At 40.0% G+C, this 26,059-nt stretch overlaps 1 protein-coding gene across 7 annotated transcripts in view; it reads left to right on the plus strand.

Moving 5' to 3' along the window:
* The window catches only part of PPFIA2 (PPFI scaffold protein A2), a 614,806-nt gene that overhangs the window by 501,398 nt on the left and 87,349 nt on the right, over window positions 1–26,059 (plus strand). For all 7 annotated transcript variants that reach the window (XM_048835681.2, XM_048835683.2, XM_048835680.2 and 4 more), the window contains 4 exons: window positions 709–771; window positions 3,865–3,956; window positions 10,671–10,806; window positions 11,460–11,680. In XM_048835681.2, the coding sequence (XP_048691638.1) occupies window positions 709–771; window positions 3,865–3,956; window positions 10,671–10,806; window positions 11,460–11,680 (512 nt within the window). The remainder of the gene's footprint in view (window positions 1–708; window positions 772–3,864; window positions 3,957–10,670; window positions 10,807–11,459; window positions 11,681–26,059) is intronic.

Here is a 26,059-nt window from a genome sequence, read left to right on the forward strand (position 1 = left end):
TTGAGTAATTCCACTTTAGCCATCCCAATTCCACTCTTCTTCATACATAGACAAAGACTGAAATGTATTTCACTCACACAAAGCCACTGGCTCAGGGACTCTTTCTGAAGTCCCAAGTTCCCCCTGCATCATTGATATGCTGGTTTCTGGGTCCCCATCGCTTCCATCCCATAACATGACAATGGGGTTTACATTGTGCAAAGTTGCTCTGGCCCTCGACACCATGAGGAATTTCACTCTAAACATCAGATTCCTTTGTGTAAGAGAAAACTCACTAAAGTCTCCTTAAATAGTTGAAGAAAATGATCTATTCCTTGGAAATCCTCATTCAAATACACCTCCAGCCAAATTTCTCCAAGGCGACATGTACACCTGCAGATTTTTGCTGCTCCTGAGGCAGAATACTGTAGAAAGTAGAGAATATGCCCATCACAGAGAGAACCTGTGGGGAAAAGAAAGTGTAAAATCTCAGATTAAGATATTAGAAAAGTGTCTTCTGTCCTTGAAAGAAAATATATGGATTGTTTGTAGGGTTCTTGATCTGACCTCTACACATTCCAAAAGTATTAACAGATTCATATTGAAAATTCTGTGGAGAACAAGGTAGATCAGTTCACTTAATTTAGTTAACTTGATCAGATGGCAGCTTCTGGTACTGGATGTTTCCTCCTGTTTTATTTACATTTCAAATGTCTTTTTCTCTCCTAGAACGTTCTAATTCAGGAATCTGAAAGTTTCAGGAAGAACCTGGAAGAATCTTTACATGACAAGGTACTATATAACTCTCCTATTTTATCTGTAATCTCATTGTTTTACTTTAGAAAAATCATTCGATATTATTTGAATATGAGAAAATATGTTTGTAGTGTACTTAACTTCTCAAACTGGCATCTGGAAATTGATCAAATAGCAGTAAAACACTCCCAAGGATCCTGGAGTAGATGGTTCTTTACCCACCCAGTTGCTTAAGCTAGAAATTGATGCTATATAAAAATGCTCCTAGAAATATAGTTTATGGTTGAAATCCTGGCCCCACTGAAGTGAATTGACTTCAGTGAGGTCAGGATTTCACCATACAAATTGTAGTTCTTAAAAAGACAGGTTTAACAGAGATTTTCATGTAAATGGTTATACGTCTTTAGTTAAGAATATAATTATTTCATTTGATGCATTTACTCTAACAGGTGCAGTGAAATTATACTAACCATAGCTGAAAGGTGCCTTTTTGAGTTCAGGGCAATTTAACCACAAAACATTGATTTAGTGAATCAGTCAAATTAATTATAAATGTTTATTCCAAACACAAGTTTTTAGTTTTATTTTAAAGATATACTTGCCTTAAAGGCAGTAGAACACAAAAATACATCCATCTTTAGATTTATACATAAAGCATTTTTGCAGTGTGTCCAATTAAATTAAAATACATAGTGTAGAATGGAAAAAAATACAGCTGCACTTGTTCCTAAGGGGAAAGTAACTATTACCATATGACACTCAAAACAAACATGAAGTGAGGAAAATGGCAAGAGAAAATATCTGTTTAAATCTGTTGTTATTTTACTCATCCATAAAGTAATTTTGTAGAGAGGAAGGGAGGTGTTGTGGTTAAGGCACTGAACTAGAGCTCAAGAGATTGTGATTCAATTCCTGACTGCTACAGATTTGCTGTGTGACCTTGGGCAAGTACTTAATGTTTCTGTGCTTCAGTTCCCGATGTGTAAAATTGAGATAATAAACCTTGCTTTCAGCCACTATTTGTACTGTCCAGACTGTGAGCTCTTTGGAGAAAGAACTGTTTATTACGTATGTGTACAGCTCCTTGCAAAATGGGGCCACTAGGTACTAGCATAATGTAAATAATAATGATATTATTACCTCTATATGTAATACACTACTACAAAAATATGTAAAATAGCGGTTGTCACTTAATTTTGGGCTAGGAATGTGGCAGCTGTATAGGAATCACTTCTTGGATTTTCAAATAAATCAAACTTCTCCTTCCCATTACCCCAAATGTAAAATTGCACCTATTTTGGTGAAATTGGGACTATAATTTAGTCTGGGTTAAATTACAGTAAAATGTCAGAGGTCCTCTCAGGGGCACATGAAAGGTCTTAGTGTTGCTACCACTGGTGCAGCTGAACTGATGGTGTATTTTATGGGTCCCATTTTTTTGCCAGTATAGGCAAGCTGTAATTGTGCCAATGTTATCCCAAGTTGAACTGCATTGGCTTAATAAAGTCATGTTAGAGATGAATATGGGTAATTCTTTTTCAGTTTGGGTTCTAGCCTGAATATTCATATTACTTATTGATATATATGAACAATCAGTTATATATTCTGAAATTAACTTTTTACAAATCTGCTTGAAGATTTGAAAAAAATTATGTATTTATTTATGTATTTATTCTGAGGGAATGTGGGAGGAATAGGGAAGAAAAGAGGAAAAAAGAGAGATTCTTAGTTCAGTGGGTAAGCCCCACAGCAAAGCTCAGTGCATTTACCATAGAAGTGTTCCCTTCACAAATGATCACATTTTTATTTCTTACTTTCTAAACTACAAAATAAAATTCCTTGAATGATTTATTTAATTTTGGCAAAAGAAATGCTAATACATTTACAGTGGTCAAGTAAATTTAGTCTAATAGACATGGCATTAATTAAATGCAGTTATTAAGAATTAATTAGCAAGTGATCTACATCACCAAATCACTTCTATATTTCTCTTCAATTTAAAAAATACTACTAAAAGAGTTATTGGATGTCTCGTAGCAGAAGTCCCTTTCCTTCTCCTTTCAGGAAACATTTTGAAACATTGAAAATGACAGTGTTAATTATATTTCCTTGCTTTGTTTTTGTTTTTGTTTTTTTATATTTACAATTTTTATTAATTTTCCAATTCCTTGCTTTGTTTTGATTATTTTTAGAAATCCATTATTATGACAGAAGAAAGCTGAATTGTTTTGTGTTAAAAAAACCAAAACTATACAAACCTACCTCTTTTATCTAGCAACTGTTGTAACTAGGGTGTGTTCAAAAATTGGCCCTTAATATCCCAGTTTTGAGAGGTGCAAAATGGTGATTAGCATCCTTCATGTCTGCTGGCATCGCTGGAAACGGAGGTTTCTGAGCACCTCCTAGGAGGTCTCATCAGCTCACAAGATTGAGCCTTAAGACCCCCATTCAGCAAGGCACTTAAACATCTGCCTATCTTTAAAGAAGCGTAAAGCTAGGCAGGTACTTAGGTATGTACTCGCTGAATTGGAGCCATAAGTCAGTGGGACTTAACTACGTGCTTAAAGTTAAGTACTTAAGGGCTAAAGAGAGATGGACTTAAGATGGGTTTGAGTACTTTCCTGAATCATGGTCTTACCTGGTTTTCAAGTTATTCATTACTTACTTAGTTGGTAATAGTCATTTCTAGCAATGGCAGCATCATCTGCCACCATTCCACATTTTTTTGGGGAAGTTCATTCCTCAGCATTTTTTCTTATCAGCCTAATTTTGCTATTAGTGCTTCTTTCATGTCATCACCCATGGTAAATGGTGTTTACTTTGCCTTTTCAGCCCTAAACTACTTGTTTTTTAGTTTCTTCTTCTTTCTAACACAATTTGCATGAAAAAAATGTAATTTTCAGACATGAGCCCTTCACAAAGTCCCTTCCAGCTTATGAGGAAATAGTAAGGAGTAGTAAGCAGCCTTCTCTCAATGCACATACATTATTAACAGTAATGGCATTTACATGGGTTCATCAAAAGGAGACTATGCCTGAATTTACTTCCTATTTTAGAAGTCAGTAACTAATTTTTTTACAGTTTTATAGTCAGTACATCTCCTCTCAAAAACATTTCTCCTTTTTTCAGGAAAGATTGTCAGAAGAAATTGACAAACTGAGATCTGAACTTGACCAGTTGAAAATGAGGGCTGGCTCTCTGATTGAACCTACATTGTCAAGGTAACTTAAAAAAGATCATAAGATAATTGAACTTCAAGATAACATGTAAAGATTGTTCAAGACTTTATAACAAGGTTGTGTTTTCAATAGACATTAAAAACATTGTTTTTAAAAGTTAGCTATTCAATGGTTACTATTGTCCCTTTTGATTGTTTTTCATAGTATAGCTGGGGACTTACATAAGTGAGTATGTATTACCATATTTCTAAGGTCAGAATCAAGTATTCTGTTTTAAACTATGTTATACTTCTAAAATTATACTAAAATACTTTAATAATTTCCAGGAAAGCCTAAAAATAGAATTCCAGTTTCCAAGTTTCACACCAGAATTGATTAACAAATTTAGAGTCATACTCCAACAATTATATCTAACTGTTATTTTTCCCTTAAGTGAGAGTTAACAAGGTTTTGCTTAGTGCATAGAGTAAGGCTCCGATCCATCAGCTTATTGTGCAGGAAAAGTTCAGCAAGGTTCCTCACAGGCACAATGATCTGTCTGCCAAAGTTTGTTGAAGGATCAGGAACTAACTAATAATGAGACTTGAGCTTTTTGAATACAAATCTTGTCTGCTACAGATAGCTGAAGATAAATTATTTGGGAAAGCTGTTGCAATGGTTATAGAATAATAGAACAATTTTCCTTTCTGTCCAACGATGTCCTTTAAAATAAAATTCACACCTCTGTTTTTCCTGCCTTCATTTCATGACTAGCAAGCTTAATATGTTAAAGTTTAGGATTTGTCAACCAAAACACATGGTACAAAACTAAACTGAGAAAACTCTAATCTGAATCAAGTTCTTTTTCCTTGAATGCTGTTATACTTGCCTGAATAAGCTACTATACACCCTCATGTTTCTGAGAGAGATTGCTCAATGCTTGTTTAAAACTCTTTTTTAAAATTTTCTTATACCTTTTATTTTATATTATTTGTGCTGTGTTTGTTTGAGAAATATAAATTAATGTACTGGACTCAAGCTTGTTAACTGTTATAATGGCTTCTCACTTTGTTCTTTTGAAACTTGAGTTATATGGACACACACACAGACACGCACACGTTTTATATAGCGCCTTTCTCATGAGGATCTCGGAGTGCTTTATAGACATTAAACCATAATTCAGCATAGAAACACCCCTATGAAACTGGTAAGTATAACCCCCATTTCAGAGATGGGGAAACTGCTACACAAGCAGTGTAGAACAGAGCAACAGTGTTTAATTGCAACATAAGCTCTGTGTCAAGCTGTATGAAGCACTTCATTGTGACACTGATGCTTTTTCTAGAGTGAAGACCACATATCTGCTTAAATGGAGAGAACTGCTGGACAGATCTCAGCACCTGGCACAATGGTTACTTCCCCGGGTGTAGCTGCTTACCTGCCACCTCTCACCATCATGGAGGAATAGCAGTCTTATTTTCTTGTCATTCACTGCCTCGCTTTCTTCTCTGAACACATCCTCATAACCTGTGCTTAGGTGCTGTTTGAGCTCCATGAGCTGCCTTACAGCTGTGCCCTGGGAATTCAGCCAAGCACTCTAAAATTGTTTACATCCCGATCCCTATTCCCACACTTACAAAGCTGCTGCTGCTGGAATTCTTCACTGAGTGTGAGTAATACAGTGAATTCCTGATGCTGAGGAATTCATCCTGATGCCACTTGTACTTGAATTCCTCCACCTCTCAGGAATGGAGGGAGGAGAACTCATCCCAAAACTACCTCTCCATTATAAGAGTCTGGTCTTTCAACAAGGAGGATACAGCATGGGCTTATGTGGCATTATGAGGCTGGGCAGTAGATGAATGTCTACTGGCTGGAGACTGGAATCTGGGCTGCCTCCCACTGTCTGCCATCCCACTGCAGAGCTGGCAGGCATTGTGTATACTCCCTGACCTAATTCAGAACGGGTTTCACATTTTTCAGACACATACACCGAACGGATGCAGTCACATCCCACTACTGTAAGTCATGCACTCAGGCTTAATTTAGAGGGTCCTAATTGTGCACGTGTCTTCCAGGCGCAAGTTTTCCATCAAACCATAAGGATTTTCAAGATCCTCCAAAAAGAGACTACACAAAAATTCACCCTGAATACCCTGATGGGTGTGTGCAAAACAGCCCACAGTATGTTTGCAGTGTATTATCTTGAATTTTTCAATTTACATTAGGAATATGAAGCTTTTGAAATTAACAATTACTATTTGTAGTTTGTACTCCGGAAGAATTAATAAGTCATTCTTATAGTTTGTAATCAGTACTTTTATTTCAAAGTTGTATGCTCAATTCAAATTTAATTTTAAACATAAATATGTTTGGGAAATGGAATGCAAATCACATCATTGATTTAATTTTCAAATTTTCCTTGCATTATGTTTAGAATAACCATTTCTGGCTTAACACACTAAGAAGTTAAAGTTAGCTCATTTAAAGCTAAAATCAAAATAACAAGGATTTTTTATTATAAGAATATCCACACAGGTTATAACATAGCTTTTCCAGGTTGTCACTAATATTTACCAGCTCAAGCACAAAATCTACTTGCCCACCCTTCACAATTATGATTTATGAAGGAAAAAAATAAGAGACTTGGCATTTATGACTATAGGGATCTGACATACGCTGTACCTAGGAACTAAACCCTAAGACATATTTTCTAACATATGTCTCTGGAATTGTTTATGTCTCTGATCTCATACTTCAGAGTATATGGTATCTGTCTTCCTTTTTGTTTTGCTGTATAGTATTTATTGTTGGTTAAAGGTACCATATTGGCAACTTTGGACAATAAAACCTTGATTTGTTGTTCACAGAATTGGCACAGTACATGTAATAAATGGCACTATCACTCTTTACAGAACATGGTGTATGTGCCGATGAGTTCTTTGATAGCTGCTGAGTTCGATGCACGAGTAACAGTCCTGTCCACAGGTAGGGCACACTCACACATTAGCAGTGCTCTGAATCCAAGCAGCAGATTCTTTCCTCCTCAGATGCCGGTCATCACAAATCTTGATCCAGTCTGCCTTGCAACACTTCACTCCATCTACAAGCAGTCTCCGCCAACCAGAGCGGCATTCTGCACTCCTTTCCCAATCATTCAGAGAGATTCCAAAGGATACGTAAGTCATCTTTACAAGCATCCCAAAATCTACGCAGTGCTCTGCCTCTTTCTAGATCCTTCGTGAGCTTCTGAGTACAACACACTCTTCAGGAGCCTGTAATCTGGCATTCACTTGACATGTCCAAGCCACCTGAGTCTTTTCTTACTAATCAATGTTCCCATGAATGACATATCAGCACGATTTAACACTTCCACATTTGTTACCTTGTCTTGCCATCTTATTCGAAGAATTTTACACAAGCATCTGGTATAAAAGCTGTTTAATCTTTTGGTATGCGTGGCATAAGTCATCCATGTTTCTGAGCCATATAGAAGAGTGGATAAAACACATCTCTCATAAATATGGATTTTCACTTTAGTTGACAATTTGTTATTGTTCCAGGCTCTGTCTTGCAAAGTTCCTGGCTGATTTGCCAATTCTACTAGTGAGCTCAGCAAGAAGATCTACATTGCTGGTAACAGTAGAGCTAAGGTAGCAAAATTGGTCAATGCCATCCAAACAAATACCATCTAAGATGATATCTGGAACTGGTTTTGAAGAGCCTTGGTGCATGATAACAGTCTTCTTCAAGCTTATTGCTAGCCCAAAGATTTTGCATGAATCAGAGAACTTGGTAATAAAATGTTGTAGGGCATCAACACTGAGCCACAAGGGCTGCATCATCTACAAACAACAGGTCTCCTTCACCTTTGCCTTGGCTCTGAACCTTGCAGTGCTAAACAAACCTCCATCATGTCTCATGCTAAGACAGACACCCTGTGGAACATCACAGGATGCATGTTGAAGCTGGCATGAGAAGTAAATATTAAACAATGTAGGAGCCAGTACGCAACCCTGCTTCACTCCATTGTTGATGTTAAATAAGTCCAGCTCTTGGTTTTCATACATTATAGTTGCCTTCATGCCATCGTGTAAGGATTTCACAAGGTTTAGCAATGTATGTGGAGGACCAAGCTTCTTCAGACCAACTAACCGTGTCAAAGGCTTTTGTTAAATCTATAAAAGTTGTGTACAGTGGAATATGCTTCTCTCTGCACTTTTCCTGCAGTTGTCTTCCATAGAAGACCATGTCTATGCTGGACCTTCGCGAGCAGAGGCCACATTGGCTCTCAGGATAGATTTTTCTCAGCTAAAGTTTGAAGTCTAGGTAAAAGAATACAGCTTAAGATTTTTCTCACAATGTTAAGAAGAGATATAGCTCTGTGGCTTTTACAGTCACTTCTGTCTCCTTTGTTTTTGTAGAGTTGGATGAAACAAGCATCTTTAAAATCTTGAGGAACAGTTTCTTCCTTCCAACAGAGTAGTAATACCTCGTGCAATCTTAGCCTTGTAGCAAACAAGCTTCCGCACATCACACAGCCAATGTGCCTTTTTCCTGCTAGAGAAGGACCTGTCTCTAAATGTAAGAGGACAGTCCTGTGTCCATGTCAGTCCTGTCTCTTATCTCTCTGGAGAAACTGCTAATAACTGCAGTTGTGTTTTTTGTGGTGAGGGCAGCTACCTACTAGGAATTCCAACTGAGATCACCCAGACTCTGATTCTGCACTCCATGCACACTGGAGATGCAGTTAAAGGTCTTATGTCACTGAATAGCCATCAGGTGGCTACATTTTAACAATACCAATTGCTCTCACTTTCCTACGAATGTGGTGTTGCTAAAATTTAGGCTCATGCCTCATTCTTCTATGCAACAATTTATTTTAGTTCAAAATAAGTGATCCTGTGTTGAAAATGAACATCTGTTGAAATCTATTTATAGAATACATAGATGGAATGGGGAAGGGGGATTGCATTAATATTCTTCTGATAGTATTACATATTTTAGCATAAATGTGATTTTCTAAATGATTGCCTTCATTTTGGAAATCAGTTATACCTTTACTTAGACAGCTTTCATCTCTAAAGATTAAAGCCATTATTTTCTTGGGCAACATTCTTCCACTGAGCTGAAGCGAATATTTTTAGGGATAAAAATCCTATTTTGTTTCTTGAAAACTGATTATTAACCTTGCTGTGAACCTTTTAAGCAAGATGGTCAGAAGCTGATTGTAAGCTTTTTTTTTCCAGTTTGAAAGGAATTAAAACTTAAATATGGAGGCATATTTTTCATGTGCATTCTAGATAGAATAACTTTCTTGACTACTACAGAAATGCAAGTAGTCAGATAACATTCTCCTTTCACTGTTGTTATTTATAACAGATATATTATTTTTTAAAAAAATCCTTCTGTGTAGGAGTAACAACTTACTTTTCTTAACCATTCTCTTTTTTCCATTCAAGTTAGTACAGTGAGAGATGACAGATGCAACAATATATTTACCACATGCTAAAACAAACACAAAGATGATCTACCCTTTCCCCCTAACTACTGTGTGTCTTGTCTGTGTGTCAGTCTTCAGACTGCCAGTTCCAGAGAGCACAGACCATTTCTTCCTGTCTGCCTGGAAGGCTACTAGCACAACTTTAGGACAACCAAACAAGTAATAATGTGTGGTACTTTGATACTGATGAAGTATCATCACTACAATATTTGTAACATTACATTTCATTTCTCTAATGTTATCATGCCAAGTGCATCCTTTTGCTAAGGTCAAAATGTGGCCAAATCTTCATGACTGTTCAAGAATACTCAGAGAGTACATGGAAGCCTTCACTCCCCTTATTTCCCACCAGGAGCAGCAACTGTGATGGGTCTGGGAGATACAAGCACTGCCCTAGGTTAGTTCCGTCATGGGCACTAACCTCCTGAAAGGAATCAAGGATGGGGAACATAGTCTTTGTCCTCCCCCCGCCAGTCACTCACTCACCCACCAACCAGCAAAACTGATGTGCGGCAGGAAGGGAATGCTGCATTGCTTCAATGAGTGGCAGTGTTCCCATGTTAGCATGCGCGCACCCCGAGAAAAACTAGGAAGAATTCTGACTGTCAGTCACAATTCTTCCACTGTCATCCTGGAGCTTAGCCCATCCTCATCTCCAGCCCTGCAATGCAGCCAATGGTTTAAAAGCCAGAGTCATGCCCCAAACACACTAGTGGAAGCCAAGGTTCTTAGACTGTATCAGTTGTATTAGTTTAATCTATTAACATAGTACCAGATATGTAGCATTCCAATCATAACCGTAAATCATTGGGAAGTTGACTAACATTATCATAATGTAGAGCATGTCTTAATAAGCAGATTGATTCATCTTCCTTTTCATTCATGATCACATAACATTGTTATGGCAACAATTGCTTACATAGAAAAGTAATACTACAAAAGCGTTTAGGGTGGGATATGCAAAAATGCTTAATGTTGACCCGACTCTGCTGATGGACTTCATTGGAGCTCTGCCAATTCACACCAGCTGCGGATCTGGCCTGTTGTGGTTTGTTATTTAATTTTTTAATATAAAAAGGATCAAGATTCATTTCCTTTATTACTCCACAATATGTTTAGAAAATGTTCACTAAATTGTATCCCCAATGTAATTTCTCTTGCAAGGCTTAATGAATTAATGTCAGTAAAGCTCTGAGACCCTAGAATGAAAGGCACTGTATTATCATTCCTGTTATTTGAATTTACCTACTCTCTGTGCCTCAATCCTTTTTCAGATCTCACCTTGACACATCAGCAGAACTGAGGTATTCTGTGGGTTCCTTGGTTGATAGCCAATCCGACTACAGATCAACTAAAGTGATAAGGCGACCCAGAAGAGGTCGTATGGAGGTCCGGAGAGATGAACCAAAGGTTAGCCATTTAATTGTTTTCACTTGTGCAACACTGCAAGCTTTTTTGCATGCAGTATTACAATGTGTTCCTAAACAATGACAGCATTAAACACTGGCATACATACTGCACCCCAAAAGTGCTTTAACTAACTAGTTTGCAGACAGCTTATAGGATATCTTCTTTTCATTGCACGTGGTATTAATAGCTCATGTTAACAATTAAATCCCCATACTGGGATATGACAGTGTACCTCAGTGTTTTGTAGAAGATACTCGATGGGGTTACAAATTGTGTAGTTTTCTCAGCAAACAATGGGATTTTTCCATACCAATCTACAAGTACATCCACTGCTGTATAGCAGCCAACACTAATAGCACAGAGGGAGATATTCAAGTTCAGTGGGAGTTGGAAACCTAACTAGACACCTTTGAAAATCTCTTCCTTAGTTAATGCTGAACTGCAGTAGAAACCATAGGAAAGAACTTTACAGCATCTTTATTCCTATCAAATAAATCTATTATTCTTAATGTTGTTACAAATAAGAAAGGGATTAATAATCACAGAGCCAGTATTTTAAAATGTTAACGCTTCATCTTTTCCATTTTCCAGCAAGATAATTTTGAAATAGTTTCTCAGACAGCACGATATGCATTTTGTAAATTCTTGCTTAGGTGAAATCTCTTGGGGATCATGAGTGGAACAGAACTCAGCAGATTGGAGTCTTGAGCAGCCACCCATTTGAAAGTGACACCGAAATGTCTGATATTGATGACGATGATAGAGAAACTATTTTTAGCTCCATGGATCTTCTGTCACCAAGTGGGCATTCAGATGCCCAGACTCTGGCCATGATGCTTCAGGAGCAACTAGATGCAATCAACAAAGAAATAAGGTACCTAATATCAACCAACTGCAATGTGTTTTCTGGTCATAGATCAATCTTCCCCATGGTGCTCAGGATCAGTTTCCACAGACTGCAGTCGGAGCCCCACTCATGCATTCCAGGGCAGTAACTGGGGAATGTACGTGTTTATGTATAAGAATATGTACTATAGTGGAAGTAATGATAACAATTTCCTTTCTTAAACATGGAGCTTGTGAAGAACATTCCAGGGGGAAGAGAAATAGCTAGCTCTTTAGAAGAAGCTATGTTAGGGAACACTAAGACAGGGAAGCTCTCTGATTGACCTTTATTCATAGGCCTTCTTTTCAAGATTTTTACGTGCCCATCCTACATAACTCCATTCTACCATTAATTAACTGTTATCCTGAAGATTTGAATTCAGTGATGTGCATGGTTCCTGCTGTTAGTAACATCTGTAATATACCTCATGTGGGTCTGGGTTACAAAGAATGGTATGAAAGCAGGAAGGAATTCAGTCTGAGGTTCATATCCCAAACTGAGTTATGAGTCTCGAAGACAAGGAAAAAGAAACCTCAGTCTATTAAACTGCACTAATTTCATCTGGAATTATTGAGAGGCAATAAACCACTGAACCCAAGGATGCTATTTTAATAGCCACTTTTCGTAGCAGAACCACAGTTTACCTGTTTTGTCAAAAAAGGTAGGTTTAAAAAGATTGTGTGATAAATATATCATGTTTTCTTTAGAACATCCATTTATTACCTCCCAGTTCCAAGGAAATAGATGAAAGAGATGTCATTAGTGCATCAATGTCCAGGTCATACCCATAGGTACTGTGCTATTTAGTAATCAGATGGAGAATAGTTTGAAATATCTCGTTTACCTTGTGCTAGTTTTTCCTCAAGTCTTTCTCTTTGTGTAAGGTAGCCTAGTGTAAGATATACTCTTGAGCATGTTTTAAAATGACATTACAAACTTTTCCATTCTGGGGTGGGTTGAGACCACTTATTTTTCACTGTAGATTTATAACTGAGTATTTGGGACTCCCAACATATATCCATTTGATTCATAGGGAATTTTGCTACAATTTTCTAAAATCTGTTTCACAGCAGTTCTGTCAAGATAAAAGGCCAAAGGAAAATTTTGCGATTGGACGCTTTAATCTTGCTAAAATAGCATATTCCGAACATAGGGAAAACAAGGAATTTTATTCATGTTTTCTTTTATTACAAGGAATAAGGACCCTGACTATTCAGAAGGTTATAGGTTAAACAAATATCTTTATTTTAAAAAAATTAAAATGTTGACCTTTTAAGATATCTGATATAGTGGGGGTTTGGAGAAGAGAACATATCTGTAGGTAATGTAGATAGATAGGATTTATGTCATGCTGAATCAGATCATTGATCCATCTAGTGTAGCATCTTGCCTCTGGCAATAACTAGTACCTGATGCTTTAGAGGAAAGCAAAAAAGAGAGAAAAAAACATAACACATTTAGTTATTTTTACAGTATTGTAGATTGACTGAGAGAAGAAAATTCTTTATTCTCCCCTCCGCCCCAACACACACATACAGATTATCAGCCGATAACCTGAAGCATAAATGACTCTCATCAAAAATTTGGTTTGTAAAGATACCCATATAACTAATGGTCACATTAGTTACTTTCATATTCCCTTTTGTAAATTTCAGGGAAAGTTATTCAGTCAGGAGAGTCCACCAAGAAATGATCACCCTCTTAAGAACATAAGAATGGCCATACTGGGTCAGACCAAGGGTCCATCTAGCCCAGTATCCTGTCTTCTGACAGTGGCCAGTGCCAGGTGCCCCAGAGGAAATGAACAGAACAGGTAATCATCAAGTGATCCATTTCCTGTCGCTCATTCCCAGCTTCTGGCAAACAGAGCTAGGGACACCATTCCTGCCCATCCTGGCTAATAGCCATTGGTGGACTTATCCTCCATGAATTTATCTAGTTCTTTTTTGAACCCTGTTATGGTCTTAGCCTTCGCAACATCCTCTGGCAAGGAGTTCCACAAGTTGACTGTGTGTTGTGTGAAGAAATACTTCCTTTTATTTGTTTTAAACCTGCTGCCTATTCATTTCATTTCATGACCCCTAGTTCTTGTGTTATGAGAAGTAATAAACAACACTTCCTTATCTACTTTCTCTATGCCAGTCATGATTTTAGACATGATTCTCAATCCTATCTCCCCTTAGCTGTCTCTTTTCCAAGCTCAAAAGTCCCAGTCTTATTAATCTCCCCTCATACGGAAGCCGTTCCATACTCCTAATCATTTTTGTTGCCCTTTTCTGAACGTTTTCCAATTCCAATATATCTTTTTTGAGATGGGGTGACCACATCTGCACACAGTATTCAAGATGTGGGAGTACCATGGATTTATATAGCAGCAACATGATATTTTCTGTCCTATTATCTATTCCTTTCTTAATTATTCCCAACATTCTGTTTGCTTTTTTGACAGCCACTGCACAATGAGTGAATGTTTTCAGAGAACTATCCACAATGACTCCAAGATCTCTTTCTTGAGTGGTAACAGCTAATTTAGACCCCATCATTTTATATGTATAGTTGGGATTATGCTTTCCAATGTGCATGACTTTGCATTTATCAACATTAAATTTCATCTGCCATTTTGTTGCCCAGTCACCCAGTTTTGAGAGATCTTTTGTAGCTCTTTGCAGTCTGCCTGGGTCTTAACTGTCTTTAATAATTTTGTATCATCTGCAAATTTTGCCACCTGACTGTTTACCCTTTTTTCCAGATCATTTATGAATATGTTGAATAGGACTGGTCCCAGAACAGACCCCTGGGGGACACCATTATTTACTTCTCTCCACTCTGAAAACTGACCATTTATACCTACCCTTTGTTTCCTATCTTTTAACCAGTTACTAATCCATGAGAGCACCTTCCCTTTTATCCCGTGGCAGCTTACTTTGCATAAGAGTTTTTGGTGAGGGACCTTATCAAAGGCTTTCTTAAAATCTAAGCACACTACATCCACTGAATCCCCTTGGTCCACGTGCTTGTTGACCCCCTCAAAGAATTCTAGTAGATTGGTGAGGCATGATTTCCCTTTACTAAAACCATGTTGACTGTTTCTCAACAAATTATTTTCATCTATATGTCTGACAATATTGTTCTTTATTATAGTTTCAACCAGTTTGCTCGGTACTGAAGTCAGGCTTACAGGTCTGTAATTACCAGGATCACCTCTGGAGCCCTTTTTAAAAATTGGCATCACATTAGCTATCCTCCAGTCATCTGGTACAGAAGCTGATTTAAATGATAGGTTACAGACTACAGTTAGTAGTTCTGCAATTTCACATTTGAGTTCCTTCAGAACTCTTGGGTGAATACCATCTGGTCCTGGGGACTTATTGCTCTTTAATTTATCAATTTGTTCCAAAACCTCCTTTAATGAGACCTCAATCTGGGACAGTTCCTCAGATCTGTCACCTAAAAAGAATGGCTCAGGTTTGGGAGTCTCCCTCACATCCCCAGCCGTGAAGACCGATGCAAAGAATTAATTTAGTTTCTCCTCAATGGCCTTATTGTCCTTGACTGCTCCTTTAGCACCGCGATCAGCCAGTGGCCCCACTGGTTGTTTAGCAGGCTTCCTGCTTTTGATATACTTTAAAAAAAAACTGCTATTACTTTTTGAGTCTTTGGCTAACTGTTCCTCAAATTCTTTTTTGGCCTTCCTAATTGTATTTTTACACTTCATTTGCCAGTGTTTATGCTCCTTTCTATTTTCCTCACTAGGGTCTAACTTCCACTTTTTAAAGTATGCCTTTTTGCCTCTCATTGCTTCTTTTACTTTGTTGTTTAGCCACGGTGGCTCTTTTTTGGTTCTCTTACTATGTTTTTTAATTTGGGGTATACATTTAAGTTGAGCCTCTATTATGGTGTCTTTAAAAAGTTTCCATGCAGCTTGCAGATATTTCACTTTTGGCACTGTACCCTTTAATTTCTGTTTAACTAACCTCATTTTTGTGTAGTTCCCCTTTCTGAAATTAAATGCTACAGTGTTGGGCTGCTGTGGTGTTTTTCCTGCCACAGGGATATTAAATTTAATTATATTATGGTCACTATTACCAAGCGGTCCAGCTATATTCACCTCTTGGACCAGATCCTGTGCTCCACTTAGGACTAAATCAAGAATTGCCTCTCCTCTGGTGGGTCCAGGACCAGCTGCTCCAAGAAACAGTCTTTTAAGATGTCAAGAAACTTTATCTCTGCATCCCATCCTGAGGTGACATGTACCCAGTCAATATGGGGATAATTTAAATCCCCCATTATTATTATTGAGTTTTTTATTTTAACAGTCTCTCTAATCTCCCTGAGCATTTCACAATCACTATCACCATCCTGGTCAGGTGGTCAGTAATATATCCCTACCGCTATATTCTTAGATAAGATGTTTTCTATTCATGCAATATGTCTTATGTAAGAGGGTGATCATCTGTTTTATCCAAACTGATCTAAAATTTAGATTTATTAAGAACATGAAAAAGATTATTTTAATTCCCAGCATATGATCTATATTCAATCTTTCATCAGATCTCAGTTCAGAAAATACTGTAGACCTTTTATGGCAATTCTTAAATGGATTTTAGGCAAGAAGATTGATCTCAGCAAGGGACCTTTTAGCTTCTTTTATACTTTAGGCATTATGGCTCCTTTCATTATAATGTCTCTATTTTCACATTTGACTCCAAATCCTCAGCCCCACATCTTTCAGATTCCCATATTACTGCAATTCAGAACTTGATATTTTTCACCCTGTGAATATATATTTATGGGTCATAGGAAAGTAAATGGAAGCAATATGTAGTTTTAAAACTATGATTAAAGAACACAGTGGACGCAACGTAGGGCAGTGTTTGGGCCTTGTTCATGAACATCAGATTGGTTGACAGGAAGAGAGTCATTTTACCATGAGAATGAGTAAATGCCACATCCCATTTTCAGGTGAAACTAAATGCAACAGCTTTCATAGATAAATATTTCTTACTCAGTAGTTTGTGGGGCTAAAACAGACAATTTGGTTTGCATGTTTCCTCCTGTTCCATTAGTATGGATTATTTTTAAAAGACCTTTCTAAAGGTCCTATGGATTCATTTGGGTTCAAATTCATATTCATACCTTTGCCACAGAAAATCAGATAGAGCCATACATTTCCTATTATGTGGTGGAAGAAGCCACTGCATAGTTAAGGATGACGCTAGTTTCTCATTATAAATTCAATTTTTCAAGAATCCCTGGCCTATCTTTCCCATAAAGAAACCAACCCTCCTAAAATTTCACAAACCATAACTTATGCCAGGGTAGGTGTTTTTTTCCCTGACTAGTTTTAGGGGGAACGGGGGGAATAGAAATGTGAGTTTTATAATTCTGGTGATTAAAAAGGTTCTTTGTCAGATGTTTTTGGGAAATAATTTTCAAATTTATTTTTGGCTTGACTTACAAACTGCACATTTGTTTTGTTTCATTGGCCACATTTGAGGGAAAGTACCCCTTAGTTTTGGTTTTCTGGAGAGGGAGAGCAAATGAAGGAATTACAAGGACATATCAAATACAGATCCAGTGAATGGGCATACTTATGCCCCACTAAGGTAGGCAGCAAAGGGATTAAATGGGGGCTCAGAGTAAGGATGTAAAGGAGAGGCAATGGGGAGGAAGCTCCCTCTTTTCCTCTCTTCCCAGCCCAGGGAGGAAATAGGCATAGGAAGCTCCCAGGCTCAGACAAGGAACACTGGAACAGAGAAACTGACAGTCTTGTTCACACAGAGTAACTATTCCATTTTCAAGAGACATCATAAATGGATGTTTGACTTTCCCTCCACCTGAAACCAGCCATTCCTTTGTCTGTCTCTTTTTATGGACAAGGCTGCGATAGGCCCTCTCTCTGATTGGCCAGAGCGAGGAACACTGTGCAGAGGCGTTTATGCCTTAAAGTGGCAGGACACAGTATTTTGTTTCTTGGTTGCATTGTGTTATACTACAACATTACTGTTGGATGATGTGGGACTTAACATGTTTGCTGATAGACACAATAATTAATGTAGTCAAAAAGACAAGCTGGCAAACTTACATAAGCCTAAATACAGTGGGCTCAGTTCTCCACTGTGCCCAGCATGCGCTCAGATGCAATGCAGAAGAGGGATGAGAGGAGCTGATCTTAGTTTTCTGGCCACATTGTAAATTTTAAAATATTGGTGGGGGAGCTTTAATGTAAGCTGCTGGCAGAAGATCTTTCAATAACAGAGCATCATGCTTTGCCATGCTTCCTCTCCTCCCTTCTGGAGACATGGTCCCCTCCCTTCTCCTGACTCAGGCCCTGCCTCCCCTACCTATCTCATGCGCTCCCCCTTCCCCCTACTCTTTTCTAAGCAACACTAAATGAATTTGGCAGACAAGAGACTCCAGCCCAACGTAACCAACACATTTCATAACACCACTGGGGATTTACTTACATCTACTTACCACGATGAGACAAATTGATAGAACTTTAATATAATTTAATGTACCATGGGACTATGTTCCTTTTGAAGTCTCTTCAACAGGTGTAGTAAATGACATGAAAAACAACTATGTAGATGTAACAGCAAAGTTTCCTCACAAATGAACACAAAGAGGGCAAAGTTCAGTTTGGGTGGGTGTATAAGTTGGGATAGAGTTATGATGAGAGATGAAAGATTGTGTGATAGCAGGAAATTGTGATGGCAGGGATCCATTAACTGGTTATTTGCAGATTTTTTTTATTTCTCCTTTTTTCCCATAAAAGTTATAGATTTTTAAGACATATAATGTAGTTTTGAGTGTCTACACTTTTTATTCCCCCTGTGTCTGGTGAAATGAGTTTGATGATAAAAGAGAGAGAGAGAAAGAGAATTTTTGTTTGAAATTTCTCAGGTTTTCTTTTAGTGGCAAATTCTTATCCCATGTAGAAGGTAAAATAGTACAACAGACGTTCAACAGTGTGTGCTTCTTTTTCTATTAGCTCCTTTTCGTGTTCTCTACTGATACAGTATCCCTGAAGTCTTGACATGATTTTACATTTTACCCAAAAATACAATGTCTCTCCAAATTCCATGGATTATTTTGAGTTATATCTGGAGACCATTCACTTAGCACACATGAAGTGGAACTGCATTAGATGTGTTCTACACAATAAAACAAAACAAGTAGGGTAAATTTTAGGGTTGTCAATTAGTTGCTGTTAACTCATGCGATTAACTCAAAAAATTAATCACAATTTTAAAAATTAATCATGATTAATCGCACTGTTAAACAATAAAATACCAATTTAAATTTATTAAATAATGTTGGATGTTTATTCTACTTTTTTCAAATATATTGATTTCTATTACAACACAGAATACAAAGTGTACAGTGCTCACTTTATATTATTATTTTGGATTACAAATATTTGCACTGCAAAAATGATAAACAAAATAAATAGTATTTTTCAGTTCATCTCATACAAGTACTGTAGTGCAATCTCTTTATCGCAAAAGTGTAACTGTCAAATGTAGATTGTTTTTGTTACATAACTGCAGTCAAAAACAAAACAATGTAAAACTTTAGAGCCTACAAGTCCACTCAGTCCTACTTCTTGTTCAGCCAGTCGCTAAGACAAACAAGTTTGTTTAGATTTACGGGAGATACTGCTGACTGCTTCTTATTTACAATGTCACCTGAAAGTGAGAACAGGCATTCGCAAGGCAGTTTTGTAGCTGGCATTGCAAGGTATTTATGTGCCAGAAATGCTAAACATTCATATGGCCCTTTGTGCTTCGGCCACCATTCCAGAGGACATGCTTCCATGCTGATGATGCTCGTTAAAAAAATAATGCTTTAATTAAATTTGTGACGGAACTCCTTGGGGGAGAACACTATGTCTCCTGTTTTACCCACATTCTGCCATGTATTTCATGTTATAGCAGTCTCAGATGATGACCCAGCACATGTTTGTTTTAAGAACACTTTCACAGCAGTTTTGACAAAACGCAAAGAAGGTACCAATGTGAGATTTCTAAACATAGCTACAGCACTCGACCCAAGGTTTAAGAATCTGAAGTTGTCATAAATATAAAGGGAAGGGTAAACCCCTTTGAAATCCCTCCTGGCCAGGGGAAAGCTCCTCTCACCTGTAAAGGGTTAAGAAGCTAAAGGTAACCTCGCTGGCACCTGACCAAAATGACCAATGAGGAGACAAGATACTTTCAAAAGCTGGGAGGAGGGAGAGAAACAAAGGGTCTGTGTCTGTCTGTAGTCGTCTTGGCCGGGGATAGACCAGGAATGGAGTCTTAGAACTTTTAGTAAGTAATCTAGCTAGGTATGTGTTAGATTATGATTTCTTTAAATGGCTGAGAAAAGCATTGTGCTGAATAGAATAACTATTTCTGTCTGTGTATCTTTTTTGTAACTTAAGGTTTTGCCTAGAGGGGTTCTCTATGTTTTTGAATCTAATTACCCTGTAAGATACCTATCATCCTGATTTTACAGGGGGGATTTCTTTATTTCTATTTACTTCTATTTTTTATTAAAAGTCTTCTTGTAAAAAACTGAATGCTTTTTCATTGTTCTCAGATCCAAGGGTTTGGGTCTGTGGTCACCTATGCAAATTGGTGAGGCTTTTTATCCAACATTTCCCAGGAAAGGGGGGGTGCAAGTGTTGGGAGGATTGTTCATTGTTCTTAAGATCCAAGGGTCTGGGTCTGTAGTCACCTAGGCAAATTGGTGAGGCTTTTTACCAAACCTTGTCCAGGAAGTGGGGTGCAGGGTTTTGGGAAGTATTTTAGGGGGAAAGACGCGTAACCAGGAAGTGGGGTGCAGGGTTTTGGGAAGTATTTTAGGGGGAAAGACGCGTCCAAACAGCTCTTCCCCAGTAACCAGTATTAGTTTGGTGGTGGTAGCGGCCAGTCCAAGGACAACGGGGGGAATATTTTGTACCTTGGGGAAGTTTTGACCTAAGCTGGTAAAGATAAGCTTAGGAGGTTTTTTTCATGCAGGTCCCCACATCTGTACCCCAGAGTTCAGAGTGGGTGAGGAACCTTGACATGGTGGCATAGTGGTGGGATTAACCTAAAATCATTTTGAGATCCAGTTGAGATTTTTTGAACTAGAAATACAGATTTTAAAAAGGAATTTTTTTTTCCTTTGGAAAGGAAGTCCAGAAAGCAGTTGAAACTGAAAGCAGCTTGGTTTTTCTCTGCTTTGTGGCCAAGCAGAGACAAAAGGGGATTATCTTTGTGAATTGCAGGTTTTCTTTGCCTGGAGGCAGGGTACTTAACTCCTGCAGGGAAATTCACAGTCTTCCAACCCAGAGTTTTTTTTCTTTTCTTCCTAAAAGTAAATAGGGGGGGGTGTGCTCTACCCATTTGCCTGGAGACAAAAGTGGCAGGGTTGTTTTTTTTAGGATTTTGATTTTTTTGTTTTACAAGGAGCACAGGTTTGAAAAGGATTTTTTTTTCCTTTGGGCTGGGTAAGCAGGTTTCCAAGTAGTTGGAGGTTTTTTGCTTTAATTTGGGCCCAGAGCAGAGACAAAGGAATTGTCTTTTTCTGTAGGCTGACAATCACTATCAGAGAATAGGTATTCTATTCCAGCACAGCAAAATTTTACAGCCAAGTTTTGTTTGTTTATTTCTAAACCTCGGGTGTAAAGTTAGTTAAAAACAGAGAGGTTAGAATGGCAAAATCCACGGCTCGACTACAGCTCGAATTAGCCAAATTTCAGGCTGAGGAAAGACAAAGGGAACATGAAAGACAGATAGAACTCATGCGGCTGAAGAAGGAACAAGAAAGGGAGGCAGAACAACACCAAGCGGCTGCTCACAGGAGAGCTATGGAAGCGAGGGACAAAGAACTGGAGGAGAAGGAAAAAGAGAGGAAGTATGTGGAGGAGATGGAGAAGATAAAGGCTCAGCAGAATATCCCAACAAACCCTAGTAATCCTTCTCCAAGTACCACTTCCCATCCCAGAAAGTTCCCCACCTACAAGGCAGGCGATGATACTGAGGCCTTCCTAGAAAACTTCGAAAGGGCCTGCCTTGGGTACAACATCTCTACTGACCAATACATGGTAGAGCTGAGGCCGCAGCTCAGTGGACCCTTAGCTGAGGTGGCAGCTGAAATGCCTAAAGAACACATGAACAAGTATGAACTGTTTAAATCCAAGGCGAGAGTCAGAATGGGGATAACACCCGAGCAGTCTCGTCGGAGGTTCAGAGCCCTAAGGTGGAAACCAGACATGTCATTTACCCGACATGCCTACCACATTGTGAAACATTGGGATGCCTGGATATCAGGAGCAAGTGTTGAATCTCCAGTAAATTTGCCCTTCCTAATGCAAATGGAACAATTCTTAGAGGGTGTTCCTGAGGAAATAGAAAGATACATCCTAGATGGGAAACCCAAAACTGTAATTGAGGCAGGAGAGATTGGAGCCAGATGGGTGGAGGTGGCAGAGAAGAAGAAAACTGGTCGCAGTTGGAGCGGAGACCAGAAGGGACCACCCCAGACCACACCCTATTACCGGGGGCCGCCCAAAGCCCCACCTACCTCCCAAAGAACCCTCCAGACCCCTTATCGTCCCACCACCCCGTTCTCCAGCAACCCTCCTCGCCCCAGTGACCCGTCAGCTGGACGATGTTTTAAGTGTAACGAGCTGGGGCATGTAAAGGCCAACTGCCCCAAGAACCCCAACAGATTACAGTTCATTGCACCGGAATCACACCAGAGGTCCACAGGCCCAGATACCTCCCAGATACCCTTGGAGCGGAGGGAAACTGTGAGTGTGGGCGGGAAGAAGGTCACCGCGTGGAGGGACACCGGAGCACAAGTGTCAGCTATCCATGCTTCCTTAGTGGACCCCAATTTAATCAACCCAGAGATCCAAGTGACGATTCAACCCTTCAAGTCCAACTCTTTCAATTTGCCTACAGCCAAGTTGCCTGTCCAGTACAAGGGCTGGTCAGGAATGTGGACTTTTGCAGTCTATGATGATTATCCCATCCCCATGCTGTTGGGGGAAGACTTGGCCAATCATGTGAAGCAGGCCAAGAGGGTGGGAATGGTCACCCGCAGCCAGGCTAAACAAGCCGTGAGGCCTAGCTCTGTTCCGGAAACTTCTATCAGGACCCAGTCAGAGGTGATGGACCCGGACCCCAGGCCAATGTCTGCAACAGCAGTAGTGGATCCAGTCCCAGAGACCCAGACGGAACCAGTCCCAGAACCGGAACCAGCCAAACAACCAACACCAGACCCCGTGCCAGCACTGAATCCAGTACTTGCAACCTCACCACCAGAGGGCCCCACTGAACCTGAACTGGCAGCAGCCGATAACCCTACACAAGAGGCTCAGCCGGAGCCTGAATCCCAACATAGTGCACCAGCGGAGAGCGGTTCACAGTCAACAGAAACAGATCCATCCCCTATATCGCTTCCAGAGGGACCAAGCCTAGGTCCACAATCCAATGAGGAACTGATGTCCCCAGCATCAAGGGAACAGTTCCAGACCGAACAGGAAGCAGATGAAAGCCTCCAGAGAGCTTGGACGGCGGCACGGAGCAACCCACCGCCTCTCAGCTCTTCTAATCGATCCAGGTTTGTTGTAGAAAGAGGACTTTTATACAAGGAAACTCTTTCTGGTGGACACCAGGAAGACTGGCATCCTCAGAGACAGTTGGTAGTTCCAACTAAATACCGGGCCAAGCTCTTGAGCTTAGCCTATGATCACCCTAGTGGCCATGCTGGGGTGAACAGGACCAAAGACCGTTTGGGGGGATCATTCCACTGGGAGGGAATGGGCAAGGATGTTTCTACCTATGTCCAGTCTTGTGAGGTGTGCCAAAGAGTGGGAAAACCCCAAGACCAGGTCAAAGCCCCTCTCCAGCCACTCCCCATCATTGAAGTTCCATTTCAGCGAGTAGCTGTGGATATTCTGGGTCCTTTTCCGAAAAAGACACCCAGAGGAAAGCAGTACATACTAACTTTCATGGATTTTGCCACCCGATGGCCGGAAGCAGTAGCTCTAAGCAACACCAGGGCTAAAAGTGTGTGCCAGGCACTAGCAGACATTTTTGCCAGGGTAGGTTGGCCCTCCGACATCCTCACAGATGCAGGGACTAATTTCCTGGCAGGAACTATGAAAAACCTTTGGGAAGCTCATGGGGTAAATCACTTGGTTGCCACTCCTTACCACCATCAAACAAATGGTATGGTGGAGAAGTTTAATGGAACTTTGGGGGCCATGATACGTAAATTTGTAAATGAGCACTCCAATGATTGGGACCTAGTGTTGCAGCAGTTGCTCTTTGCCTACAGAGCTGTACCACATCCCAGTTTAGGGTTTTCCCCATTTGAACTTGTATATGGCCGTGAGGTTAAGGGGCCATTGCAGTTGGTGAAGCAGCAATGGGAGGGATTTACACCTTCTCCAGGAACTAACATTCTGGACTTTGTAACCAACCTACAAAACACCCTCCGAACCTCTTTAGCCCTTGCTAGAGAAAACTTACAGGATGCTCAAAAAGAGCAAAAAGCCTGGTATGATAAACATGCCAGAGAGCGTTCCTTCAAAGTAGGAGACCAGGTCATGGTCTTAAGGGCGCTCCAGGCCCATAAAATGGAAGCATCGTGGGAAGGGCCATTCACGGTCCAGGAGCGCCTGGGAGCTGTTAATTATCTCATAGCATTCCCCACCTCCAACCGGAAGCCTAAGGTGTACCATATTAATTCTCTAAAGCCCTTTTATTCCAGAGAATTAAAGGTTTGTCAGTTTACAGCCCAGGGAGGAGACGACGCTGAGTGGCCTGAAGGTGTCTACTACGAAGGGAAATGTGGTGGTGGTGTGGAAGAGGTGAACCTCTCCATGACCCTTGGGCGTATGCAGCGACAGCAGATCCAGGAGCTGTGCACTAGCTACGCGCCAACGTTCTCAGCCACCCCAGGACTGACTGAACGGGCATACCACTCCATTGACACAGGTAATGCTCACCCAATTAGGGTCCAACCTTACCGGGTGTCTCCTCAAGCTAAAACTGCTATAGAACGGGAGATCCAGGATATGTTACAGATGGGTGTAATCCGCCCCTCTGAAAGTGCATGGGCATCTCCAGTGGTTCTAGTTCCCAAACCAGATGGGGAAATACGTTTTTGCATGGACTACCGTAAGCTAAATGCTGTAACTCGCCCAGACAACTATCCAATGCCACGCACAGATGAACTATTAGAGAAACTGGGACGGGCCCAGTTCATCTCTACCTTGGACTTAACCAAGGGGTACTGGCAGGTACCGCTAGATTGAATCTGCCAAGGAAAGGTCAGCCTTCATCACACATCTCGGGCTGTATGAATTTAATGTACTCCCTTTCGGGCTGCGAAATGCACCCGCCACTTTCCAAAGACTTGTAGATGGTCTCCAAGCGGGATTAGGAGAATATGCAGTCGCCTACCTTGATGACGTGGCCATATTTTCGGATTCCTGGGCAGACCACCTGGAACATCTACAAAAAGTCCTTGAGCGCATAAGGGAGGCAGGACTAACTGTTAAGGCTAAGAAGTGTCAAATAGGCCTAAACAGAGTGACTTACCTTGGACACCAGGTGGGTCAAGGAACTATCAGCCCCCTACAGGCCAAAGTGGATGCTATCCAAAAGTGGCCTGTCCCAAAGTCAAAGAAACAGGTTCAATCCTTCTTAGGCTTGGCCGGTTATTACAGACGATTTGTACCGCACTACAGCCAAATCGCTGCCCCACTGACAGACCTAACGAAAAAGAAACAGCCAAATGCTGTTCAGTGGACCGAAAAGTGTCAGAAGGCCTTTAACAAGCTTAAAGCGACACTCATGTCTGACCCTGTACTAAGGGCCCCAGACTTTGACAAACTGTTCCTAGTAACCACAGATGCGTCCGAGCGTGGTGTGGGAGCAGTTTTAATGCAGAAAGGCCCTGATCAAGAATTCCACCCTGTAGTGTTTCTCAGCAAAAAACTGTCTGAGAGGGAAAGCAACTGGTCAGTCACTGAAAAAGAATGTTACACCATTGTCTATGCTCTGGAAAAGCTACGCCCATATGTTTGGGGACGGCGTTTCAACCTGCAAACCGACCATGCTGCACTGAAGTGGCTTCACACCGTCAAGGAAACTAACAAAAAACTTCTTCGGTGGAGTTTAGCTCTCCAAGATTTTGATTTCGACATCCAACACATCTCAGGAGCTTCTAACAAAGTGGCTGATGCACTCTCCCGTGAAAGTTTCCCAGAGTCAACTGGTTAAAATCGTCCTTGAGATGTGGAAAATATTGTTAGTCTTTATGTACTTGGTAGTATATTTAGAGATGCATATGTCTTATTAACTCTGTTTTTCCTAG

Source organism: Caretta caretta, chromosome 1, assembly GCF_965140235.1.
Source record: "Caretta caretta isolate rCarCar2 chromosome 1, rCarCar1.hap1, whole genome shotgun sequence".
NCBI lineage: Eukaryota > Metazoa > Chordata > Testudines > Cheloniidae > Caretta > Caretta caretta.